The sequence below is a fragment of the Nerophis lumbriciformis genome, linkage group LG33 (genome assembly GCF_033978685.3).
Source record: "Nerophis lumbriciformis linkage group LG33, RoL_Nlum_v2.1, whole genome shotgun sequence".
Classification (NCBI taxonomy): Eukaryota; Metazoa; Chordata; class Actinopteri; order Syngnathiformes; family Syngnathidae; genus Nerophis; species Nerophis lumbriciformis.
This window is the reverse complement of record NC_084580.2, coordinates 18052501-18065051: the sequence shown is the minus strand read 5'-3', so window position 1 is coordinate 18065051 and position 12551 is coordinate 18052501. Positions and strand designations below refer to the sequence as shown.

General features: G+C 39.0%; 1 protein-coding gene and 1 non-coding gene across 4 annotated transcripts in view; one reads left to right on the top strand and one right to left on the bottom strand.

Moving 5' to 3' along the window:
• Nucleotides 1-710: 710 nt before the first annotated feature.
• On the top strand, nucleotides 711-901 carry LOC133576027 (U2 spliceosomal RNA). Its single transcript, XR_009811556.1, has one exon. It is a non-coding gene; the product is annotated as a U2 spliceosomal RNA (small nuclear RNA).
• Nucleotides 902-5848: 4947 nt separating this feature from the next.
• Nucleotides 5849-12551, bottom strand: part of LOC133575955 (nipped-B-like protein A) — a 113818-nt gene continuing 107115 nt past the window's right edge. For all 3 annotated transcript variants that reach the window (XM_061928903.1, XM_061928904.1, XM_061928905.1), the window contains exons 48-49: nucleotides 11979-12176; nucleotides 5849-7126 (exon numbers count right to left, since the gene is read on the bottom strand). In XM_061928903.1, coding sequence (XP_061784887.1) covers nucleotides 6764-7126; nucleotides 11979-12176 — 561 coding nt within the window. In that variant the 3' untranslated portion in view covers nucleotides 5849-6763. The remainder of the gene's footprint in view (nucleotides 7127-11978; nucleotides 12177-12551) is intronic.

Below are 12551 nucleotides of genomic sequence, written 5' to 3'. Positions count from 1 at the left end.
GGCGCGCGGGCCAGAGTTTGACACCCATGTACTAACTAATATGTACTTATGGCGGCTATCCATGCTTGTATTGTTTAGTTTATTAGTACAGCTACTTTAAAAAAAACACTATTAATCACTTCTATGCATTTTACCGAGGTGATTTCACTCTGTGTTAGTTTCATGTGACGAATTGGCGCGTTTTATGTGTTGACTTCATCCATCCATCCTCTCTTTATGTCCAGTTTAAAGTGATGTAGTATTTACTCCACGCCACATGATGGCGGCAGCGTTAGTCTGAGTGGCACAAGAAAAAAACCGGAAGTAGTTTGTTGACGAATTGTGCTCGATCAAAAGTTGATCGAACATCTAGTTTGCGTTTCGCAACAAGGTTCTACCGACGGCCGTGGTTTGTATATTTTACACTGAAGACTATGCATTGTTTTATTTGGTTAATTGACACCGATGTGAGGCGAGTGTTTGAAATGTGTGTTTCGCCGCTTACTATTGGACGGACTCGAACCACGTGACCATAAGACGCTAGACTAGTCGGCAACAATTCCGTTCATAAAAAGTATTAACGTCATTGAAAACAATGCGGTCATTCATGGAGGGCCTGGTTGTTGTTTGGTGTGTTGATACGTGACGTCATCGGCATTTACTGTGTGTGTCACCGTCACTTTAGATTGTTGTGTGGGGAATGATATCATCCCTTCTGACTCCTTCACAGTATCGCTTCTCGGCCTTTTGGCTAAGATCAAGTGTAGTATCTGTTCTTATCAGTTTAATATCTGATACGTCCCCTATCCGGGGACCATATATTAAATTGATTTTTGGAATAGGGAGATGGAATAGGGGCTTGCTCCGTCCACTCCACGCATCGACCTGGTATTGCAGTACCTCCAGGAACGGTGCACCCCCTCTACTGGTTAAAAAGAAATATTGCATCTTCCCAAAGCCACTAAGTCTGTGGGACGTAATAACCTCTTAAGGTTCAAGCTTATTGTGTACATACAGGTAAAAGCCAGTAAATAGGAATATTTTGAAAATCTTGATTTATTTCAGTAATTGCATTCAAAAGGTGTAACTTGTACATTATATTTATTCATTGCACACAGACTGATGCATTCAAATGTTTATTTCATTTAATTTTGATGATTTGAAGTGGCAACAAATGAAAATCCAAAAATCCGTGTGTCACTAAATTAAAATATATTACTTAAGGCTAATACAAAAAATGGATTTTTAGAAATGTTGGCCAACTGATATATATACCAATGTATTTATTGGCCTTCTATTTGTATGCTTGTTCTATAAATACAAAAATGGGACCCATTACCTCCCTGCTTGACACTCAAGGGTTGGAATTAGGGGTTAAATCACCAAAAATGATTCCCGGGTGCGGCCACAGCTGCTGCTCACTGCTCCCCTCACCTCCCAGGGGGTGATCAAGAGTGATGGGTCAAATGCAGAGAATAATTCCGCCACACCTAGTGTGTGTGTGTGACAATCATTGGTAACATTTTTGTGTGAAATTTAAAGTAAAGTTCTTTATTAGATACGTTACTGGCAAGAAATGGGGAAATGGCACCATCTAGTGGAATGTTTACATTTCAAAACAAAAGCCAAAATAGATTACTACCAAATATTTAAAATTAACTCTCACCAATAGTGACTATATTGGTGTCAAATATACATTATGATTTTATATGACTGCCACGAGTATAACTTAATAAATACCGAGCATTTATTATTATTTCCAAAATTGTGTACACTACTGAATTGGGGTCTTATGGCCGCTTTATGTGGTAACTTATACTGCCATCTGGTGGTATCAGAAGAGTATAACATACAATGGAATTTGGGGGAGGAAAAAAAAGTGTAAAAATAAGAATTAGCATGTCACTAAACATGAAGTACACGTTTGTTGTTTGTGAGACCGAGCTTTCTGCTCTGCCGCTTCCAGTCTGTGGAACGCTCTTCCTGACCACCTGAGGGCACCACAGACTGTGGATGCTTTTAAAAAAGGCTTTAAAAGCCTTCTTTTTAAAAAAGCCTTTCTTTTTTTTAGATACATGCATACTAGATTTAGGTATTTGGCTGTTCTAGTTTTTATTTATTTTTATTTTTTATATATTTATTTTTTTAATACACTAGCACTTTGAGGTTGTTTACCCAATATAGAGTGCTTTTCACAAAATAAATCTATTATTATTATTAGTAGTAGTATTATTGTTATTTATGGATTACAGTTTTTATTCTAATTAGGGTCCAATAAGCCCTAACAGCAAAGATAAATAAAATAAATGCATGTACACAAACAGCTTGGACCTTTAGAGGTAAATATGTCCCATGTGCTTTTCCTAAATAAATCTATTATTTTTATTATTTTTATTGTTTTTTATTGTTACTTATGGATTACAGTTTTTATTGTAATTAGGGTCCAATAAGCCCTAACATCAAAGAGAAATAAAATAAATGTACAGGTAAAAGCCAGTAAATTAGAATATTTTGAAAAACTTGATTTATTTCAGTAATTGCATTCAAAAGGTGTAACTTGTACATTATATTTATTCATTGCACACAGACTGATGCATTCAAATGTTTATTTCATTTACGGTAATTTTGATGATTTGAAGTGGCAACAAATGAAAATCCAAAATTCCGTGTGTCACAAAATTAGAATATTACTTAAGACTAATACAAAAAAGGGATTTTTAGAAATGTTGGCCAACTGAAAAGTATGAAAATGAAAAATATGAGCATGTACAATACTCAATACTTGGTTGGAGCTCCTTTTGCCTCAATTACTGCGTTAATGCGGCGTGGCATGGAGTCGATGAGTTTCTGGCACTGCTCAGGTGTTATGAGAGCCCAGGTTGCTCTGATAGTGGCCTTCAACTCTTCTGCGTTTTTGGGTCTGGCATTCTGCATCTTCCTTTTCACAATACCCCACAGATTTTCTATGGGGCTAAGGTCAGGGGAGTTGGCGGGCCAATTTAGAACAGAAATACCATGGTCCGTAAACCAGGCACGGGTAGATTTTGCGCTGTGTGCAGGCGCCAAGTCCTGTTGGAACTTGAAATCTCCATCTCCGTAGAGCAGGTCAGCAGCAGGAAGCATGAAGTGCTCTAAAACTTGCTGGTAGACGGCTGCGTTGACCCTGGATCTCAGGAAACAGAGTGGACCGACACCAGCAGATGACATGGCACCCCAAACCATCACTGATGGTGGAAACTTCACACTAGACTTCAGGCAACGTGGATCCTGTGCCTCTCCTGTCTTCCTCCAGACTCTGGGACCTCGATTTCCAAAGGAAATGCAACATTTGCATGGTTGGGTGATGGTTTGGGGTGCCATGTCATCTGCTGGTGTCGGTCCACTCTGTTTCCTGAGATCCAGGGTCAACGCAGCCGTCTACCAGCAAGTTTTAGAGCACTTCATGCTTCCTGCTGCTGACCTGCTCTATGGAGATGGAGATTTCAAGTTCCAACAGGACTTGGCGCCTGCACACAGCGCAAAATCTACCCGTGCCTGGTTTACGGACCATGGTATTTCTGTTCTAAATTGGCCCGCCAACTCCCCTGACCTTAGCCCCATAGAAAATCTGTGGGGTATTGTGAAAAGGAAGATGCAGAATGCCAGACCCAAAAACGCAGAAGAGTTGAAGGCCACTATCAGAGCAACCTGGGCTCTCATAACACCTGAGCAGTGCCAGAAACTCATCGACTCCATGCCACGCCGCATTAACGCAGTAATTGAGGCAAAAGGAGCTCCAACCAAGTATTGAGTATTGTACATGCTCATATTTTTCATTTTCATACTTTTCAGTTGGCCAACATTTCTAAAAATCCCTTTTTTGTATTAGCCTTAAGTAATATTCTAATTTTGTGACACACGGAATTTTGGATTTTCATTTGTTGCCACTTCAAATCATCAAAATTAAATGAAATAAACATTTGAATGCATCAGTCTGTGTGCAATGAATAAATATAATGTACAAGTTACACCTTTTGAATGCAATTACTGAAATAAATCAAGTTTTTCAAAATATTCTAATTTACTGGCTTTTACCTGTACATTTATTTTATTTCTCTTTGATGTTAGGGCTTATTGGACCCTAATTACAATAAAAACTGTAATCCATAAGTAACAATAAAAATAAAATAAAAATAATAATAATAATAGATTTATTTAGGAAAAGCACATGGGACATATTTACCTCTAAAGGTCCAAGCTGTTTGTGTACATGCATTTAATTTATTTATCTTTGCTGTTAGGGCTTATTGGACCCTAATTAGAAAAAAAACTGTAATCCATAAATAACAATAATACTACTACTAATAATAATAATAGATTTATTTTGTGAAAAGCACTCTATATTGGGAAAAACAACCTCAAAGTGCTAGTGTATTAAAAAAAATAAAAATATAAAAAATAAAAATAAATAAAAACTAGAACAGCCAAATACCTAAATCTAGTATGCATGTATCTAAAAAAAAGAAAGGCTTTTTTTAAAAAGAAGGCTTTTAAAGCCTTTTTTAAAAGCATCCACAGTCTGTGGTGCCCTCAGGTGGTCAGGAAGAGCGTTCCACAGACTGGAAGCGGCAGAGCAGAAAGCTCGGTCTCACAAACAACAAACGTGTACTTCATGTTTAGTGACATGCTAATTCTTATTTTTACACTTTTTTTCCCTCCCCCAAATTCCATTGTATGTTATACTCTTCTGATACCACCAGATGGCAGTATAAGTGTCCACATAAAGCGGCCATAAGACCCCAATTCAGTAGTGTACACAATTTTGGAAATAATAATAAATGCTCGGTATTTATTAAGTTATACTCGTGGCAGTCATAAAAAATCATAATGTATATTTGACACCAATATAGTCACTATTGGTGAGAGTTAATTTTAAATATTTGGTAGTAATCTATTTTGGCTTTTGTTTTGAAATGTAAACATTCCACTAGATGGTGCCATTTCCCCATTTCTTGCCAGTAACGTATCTAATAAAGAACTTTACTTTAAATTTCACACAAAAATGTTACCAATGATTGTCACACACACACACTAGGTGTGGCGGAATTATTCTCTGCATTTGACCCATCACTCTTGATCACCCCCTGGGAGGTGAGGGGAGCAGTGAGCAGCAGCTGTGGCCGCACACGGGAATCATTTTTGGTGATTTAACCCCTAATTCCAACCCTTGAGTGTCAAGCAGGGAGGCAATGGGTCCCATTTTTGTATTTATAGAACAAGCATACAAATAGAAGGCCAATAAATACATTGGTATATAAAGTTAAAGTACCACTGATGGTCACACACACTAGGTGTGGTGAAATTGACCCAACCCCTTGTTCCACCCCCTAAGAGGCGAGGGGAGCAGTGAGCAGCAGAGGTGGCCGCACTCGGGAATCATTTTTGGTGATTTAACCCCTAATTCCAACCCTTGATGCTGAGTGCCAAAGAAAAGAAAATAGTATAACTAAAATGACACATGTGGATATAATAAGAATATGAACTAGTTTTCAACAAACAATGTCAACAATAAAGTGTAAATAATAACTGTGGCCCCCAACCCGGTGGCAAAAAAAGAGACTAAAGTTTATATTATACACTTTTCAAATGTAGCAAAGCCTAGAAGCAAGCTTTTTCTCCCCCCCCCCCTAAAAATATATATACAACGTTTTAGTATATGGGCTGTTTTACAAAATGCAAAATCCTTTAGCACCGGAACAATTTAGTTTACAGTTAACTGACATTGATATTTATTGTTTAATAGGAAAACATACATTTTAAACGTGGCTGCACTTGTCTTGAGTATTTGCTATCCTCACTTGGAAAATAGGATCAAGTTCGAGAAGACAAGTGACAAAGAGAAGTAGAAAATTTATTGCAGTATTTGTTTCACCAAAAAAAGGTTATGAATCCCCTTTTCCTCTTATTACTAAGGTGACCTAATACAACAAAATCTACATTTACAAAATATCCTCCTGCAATAGGCCACATATACTGCATGCGTAGTTTGAAATAGAATAAATTATATTCAGAGGACTCTTGCCATTGTACAGCATGGACAAATAAAAATGGAACAAAAATAAAAATCCTTGGTTTTTTTTTTCTCTTTTTGTTTTGTTTTCTTTCAAATATCTAAAAGCTAAAATGAAAAAAAAAAACATTAGGTGCTAGTAGTATCATAAATTCAAAAAAACACTTTAATAAGAACATCAAAAAGACTAATTTCCAACATTCACTTAAGGTTTTATTCTTTTTTTTTTTTTTTTTTTACAGTTTTTTTGTCTTCAGAGATATAAACATTTTTAGTTTTTGTTGTGTTAAACTATAATACAGTGGGAGTAGAAATGAGCGTCTAGAATTGGCTGCACAACAGCGAAGGAGCTTCCATGACAATGTTGACAAAACATTTCCCTCCAGGTTCTCCTCTGGTAGCCTTTGAAGAGATCATTTCAGCCAACTATTTCTTGAATGCCTCCTGGATCCTATCCTCTGCACGTGTACATAGACAAACATGAGCCGTCCCTCGAATATAATCAGTCGTTTTCTTGAAAGAATAGCTCATGTAAAAGTATGTAGTGTCAAATAGTCACGCCCTCTTGTGTTTTCTTATAAAAAAATTAGGGAGGGCGTGTGAATCCAGTGACGTTTGGCTGTGTGGTTGGAGGCTGCCTCTTGAGGTGGAGGAGGAGGAGAAAGAGGACTTTGATCATGTAAAAATGGGAGCGGGGACAAAAAGAAAAACCAACAAAAAAAAGCACAGGAGCCATTAGCTAGCTCCTCCCTCCCGCGCTGCATACAGTGAGCGTAAAGTCTGGCCTATTTTGTTGCTCAGTTTGTGGTTGCTGGTCAAGGCGAGCTTCTTGTAAAGGATGTCCGACTCCTTGATAGTGTCCACCCAAGGCACCAGTTTGCGTCCTTCCCGCTTCTTGGCCTCCGCCCAGGGCCCTGAGTAGGAGCCGGCCATCCAGTGGATGGTGTAGCCGCTGGGGGTTTTCTGGACCACGCGCGCTATTTGAGGCCGCTCCTTGTACTTGGGGCAGCAAAGGGCGATCACGTCCATCACCTCCACGGTCTCGCTCATGCGGCCGGGGTCAGAGGGGTCTCCTATTCGTCTCGACCTCCGAGAGGACTGCACAGGGGAGAGAAGACAATTCTTAGGCCATGAACACAAATACTTAATAAAGGCATACCGTATTTTTTGGAGTATAAGTCGCACCGGCCGAAAATGCATAATAAAGAAGGGAAAAACATATATAAGTCGCACCGGAGTATAAGTCGCATTTTTTGGGGAAATGTATTTGATAAATGTCATTCAACATCTTAACGGTCTACATCCTAGTGATGGCAGACATTGTACAGTAAGAGATGTTTTATTATGTTTGTTGTCTCTCATGATGTCCGTATTGAGTAATAATCTGTGATATTGTTTAAAGGGGAACATTATCACCAGACCTATAAAAACGTCAATATATACCTTGATGTTGCAGAAAAAAGACCATATATTTTTTCTGTAAAGACCACAAAATGGCTCCTACTAAACGACAGGGATCCGGTTCATGAAAAGACGCAATCTCTCCATCCGCACACGGATTACTATTTCACAGCAACTGATATTCCTGTGAACCGCACTGTGGATACAACGGGAGCACGTACGGTGAATATTCGCACCACAGGGAATGAGAAGTCATCCTTCACTGTGGTTCTAGCTTGCCATGCTAATGGCCAGAAACTTCCACCCATGGTGATATTCAAAAGGAAGACCTTGCCAAAAGAGACCTTTCCAGCCGGCGTCATCATAAAAGCTAACTCGAAGGGATGGATGAAGAAAAGATGAGCGAGTGGTTAAGGTAAGTTTAAGTTTACGCGAAGAGGCCGGGTGGCTTTTTTCACGCAGCTTCGTCCATGTTGATATACGATTCCATGCGCGCCCACATCACGCTGGTTTTAATATATTATTAAAGTTTGACTGACCTATTTGACTGTTTTTTTGACATTCCTTTAGCGCAGTTAGATGCGGCTTACAACACGGGGCGGCTTATAGGTGGACAAAGTTTTGAAATATGCCGTTCATTGAAGGCGCGGCTTATAACCCAGGGCGCCTTATGGTGCGGAAAATACGGTATTCGCTCTCGGAGAAGCAATCCGCCATTTTCTCACTTTCGTCGGTGTGTTGTCGGAGGGTGTAACAACACGAACGGGGACGGATTCAAGTTGCACCAGTGGCCCAAAGATGCGAAAGTGGCAAGAAATTCGACGGAATTTGTTCAAAATACAAGGCTGTGGGGAAAGCCGACGAAATGGTCAGTCGTTTGTTCCGCACACTTTACCGACGAAAGCTATGCTATGACAGAGATGGCAAGAATGTGTGGATATCCTGCGACACTCAAAGCAGATGCTGACATCAACTCCAAAACTGGACAGATCAGCTTTCAGGAAAAGAGAGCGGATGAGGGTATGTCTACAGAATATATTAATTGATGAAAACTTTATTCATTACTCGCGGTTTTACGTAAATTATTATACATAAACTGTGTTTACCAATAATTTAGCTTAAAAACATTTTTTTTTTTTTTAATCATTCGAGTACATTCGGGTAGTCTTGTGTAATGCAGTATTTTGTGTCTATTTAGGTATGGTTAACCTGAGTGCTGTAATCGTGGAAAAATATATGTTCTTAGCGCGCCTGAAATGGGCTGTCTGCACTCTCAAAGTGCATGTTGTTGCCAAATGTATTTCATATGCTGTAAACCTAGTTCATAGTTGTTAGTTTCCTTTAATGCCAAACAAACACATACCAATCGTTGGTTAGAAGGCGATCGCCGAATTTGTCCTCGCTTTCTCCCGTGTCGCTGGCTGTCGTGTCGTTTTCGTCGGTTTCGCTTGCATACGGTTCAAACCGATATGGCTCAATAGCTTCAGTTTCTTCTTCAATTTCGTTTTCGCTACCTGCCTCCACACTACAACCATCCGTTTCAATACATTCGTCATCTGTTGAATTGCTTAAGCCGCTGAAATCCGAGTCTGAATCCGAGCTAATGTCGCTATAGCTTGCTGTTCTTTCCGCCATGTTTGTTTGTGTTGGCTTCATTATGTGACGTCACAGGAAAATGGACGGGTGTTTATAACGATGGTTAAAATCAGGCACTTTGAAGCTTTTTTTTAGGAATATTGCGTGATGAGTACAATTTTGAAAAAAACTTCGAAAAATATAATAAGCCACTGGGAACTGATTTTTAAAGGTTTTAATTATTCTGAAATTGTGATAATGTTCCCCTTTAACAAAGGCATACCGTATTTTTTGGAGTATAAGTCGCACCGGCCGAAAATGCATAATAAAGAAGGAAAAAAAACATATATAAGTCGCACTGGTGTATAAGTCGCATTTTTTGGGGAAATGTATTTGATAAAACCCAACACCAAGAATAGACATTTGAAAGGCAATTTAACCTGCTTTCTTGCCTCCGAGCTTGTAAAAGTTTATTCTAGATCCTAAATAATGCTTCTCACCTTGATAGGATGAAGACATATTCTGGTGAGTTGGTCAAATTTGGCATCCAGTTTAGAACCGTAAATTTCGAGAAAGACACAAAATTGCTTGGTCTTATTATGAGTCATTCAACATCTTAACAGTCTACATCCTAGTGATAGCAGACATTGTACAGTAAGAGATGTTTTATTATGTTTGTTGTCTCTCATGATGTCCGTATTGAGTAATAATCTGTGATATTTTTTAAGGAAAAAGCAAACGTTGTGATGCGTTTTTGAAGTTAATGCACCGCTGTATGCTTAAAATGAGCAAAATACGTAAATATTACATGTTATTTTTACTGTGCCCATTACTACATTACATATATACTTACAGCGTGTATATAAAACCTTGATGATGTGTTGGGATGTTCTTTTACCGCATTTTTCGGAGTATAAAACGCTCCGGAGTATAAGTCGCACCGGCCGAAAATGCATAATAAAGAAGGAGAAAAACATATATAAGTCGCACCGGAGTATAAGTCGCATTTTTTGTGGAAATTTATTTGATAAAAGCCAACACCAAGAATAGACATTTGAAAGGCAATTTAAAATAAATAAAGAATAGTGAACAACAGGCTGAATAAGTGTACGTTATATGAGGCATAAAACATATGTAACATATTATGGTAAGAGTCATTCAAATAACTATAACATATAGAACATGCTATACGTTTACCAAACAATCTGTCACTCCTAATCGCTAAATCCCATGAAATCTTATACGTCTAGTCCAGGGGTCGGCAACCCAAAATGTTGAAAGAGCCATATTGGACCAAAAATCCATCCATCCATCCATCCATTTTCTACCGCTTATTCCCTTCGGGGTCGCGGGGGGCAAATACAAAAACAAATCTGTCTGGAGCCGCAAAAAATGAAAAGCCATATTACATACAGATAGTGTGTCATGAGATATACATTGAATTAAGAGGACTTAAAGGAAACTAAATGACCTCAAATATACCTACTAATGAGGCATAATGATGCAATATGTACATATAGCTAGCCTAAATAGCATGTTAGCATCGATTAGCTTGCATTAATGCAGTGACCAATAATGTCTGATGAGCACTCCACACAAGTCAACATTAACAAAACCCACCTTTGTGCATTCACGCACAACGTTAAAAGTTTGGTGGACAAAAGGAGACAGAAAAAGAAGTGGCATAAAACACGTCCTAGAAAGTCGGAGAAAGTTATACATGTAAACAAACTACGGTGAGTTCAAGGACCGCCAAAATTAATAGGACAAAACGGCACTCGCCAAATACTCAAATCAGTGAAGCATGTTTAATATAAGCAGTGTGCTTTATAAGAATTAGGGAGGTTTGTGTCATGTTTGTCCTCCTACAGAAACCATATTAAAACAAAAAATATATTTTTCCCCCTTATCTTTTTCCATTTTTCATACATTTTTGAAAAAGCTCAGAAGAGCCACTAGGGCGGCGCTAAAGTTGCCGACCCCCGGTCTAGTCTCTTACATGAATGAGCTAAATAATATTATTTGATATTTTACGGTAATGTGTTAATAATTTCACACATAAGTCGCAACCCCGGCCAAACTATGAAAAAAACTGCGACTTATAGTCCGAAAAATACGGTACATTTTTTAATGCATCCAGCGGGGCATCACAACAAAATTAGGCATAATAATGTGTTAATTCCACAACTGTATATATCGGTATTGGTTGATATCAGTATCGGTAATTAAGAGTTGGACAATATCGGAATATCGGCAAAAAAGCCATTATCGGACATCTCTAGTTTTTAGTCTTTATTTAACAACAATTAATGAAATTAACTTACGTGTCTTGCTTCCATTTTTGTAGATGGAGACGGGCGCGACCGTGTACACGCGTAAAAAGCGACCAAGCAACTAAAAAAAAATAATGTAGCGTCCTCCTTATAGTGTGTACCGATGTTAGAGACAATATACACTTTAGTACACATGTACCATATCACTACATCCATGATTAAATGCTTTATAATTCCACCAGAGTTTTGCAGCGGCACACGCACGTCCGTGTGCTTTACATAGGCACTTAAACATGCAAAAGGGTTTCCTTGGCTCGTGGTGTGTGCTTATTTTAGAAATAATGTACACGGGGTGATGTAATACATCGCCATGTTGATGAACATGTTTTAATTCTATGAGTGTTGGTTTTCAGCAGCACAGGTGTGCATTCGTTCTTTAATAATATTCCCAGGATTCTGTGTGTTCGTGCAGGCTGGTTTTAAAGATAATGTACATGTCATTGTACGTCTAAAGTATATCAAAATAAACATAATAGGAGGTCTAATGCCACCAAGTCAGCTATTGCTGCTTTTTTCAGGCTTCTGATTGGACATAATGTGCATGACAGCAGGTGTATGCATTTGTGTGTAGACAAAGACACTTTTGAAACTACACTTGTGTGGATGGAGATTGTTTTTGAAACTCTCGCGGTGATATTTACCCCTGGAGTCCTCTCGTCGCCCTCGCTGTCGTCGTCGTCCGTCTCCGGTCCTGCCTGATTGCGTGGACTGGGTCCCGACAAGGAGCCCAAGCCTCCCAGTAGGGCGTTTATGGCTTTGTTTCGGATGTTAGCACTGGCCGATGCTTCTCCCTCCTCGTCCTCCTCGTCCGGGTCCAGATGCTCCATCAGCATCTTGAACTGTGAGGAAGAACAAACGACGCAAAGACTTTCAGAGTCAATTCCGTAATGCCCGTAACCGCATACGAAAAAATTGAAGGACACCGCAGCCTTTTTGATATATTCCTGGGAACCGGCGTCCTTTGCAGTGGACATTCATATTTTGCATTACAGGGCTATTTATTTCCAAAATGCAGCGTTAGCGTTATCTGTAACCGTTTTACGTGATGTCCATCCTGTCATTTTAATGTGTAATGTGAATGTGATTTTATGTGTAGCTTTGCTATGAGCCTGTTGACCTTCTAGAAATATAAACTGCAGCTCAGGTCGCTCGCAGTCCTGGCTTGAGGTGAAGGCTAATTCGCTTTTAGCGTAACGTTAGCTCATTTTGCGGTG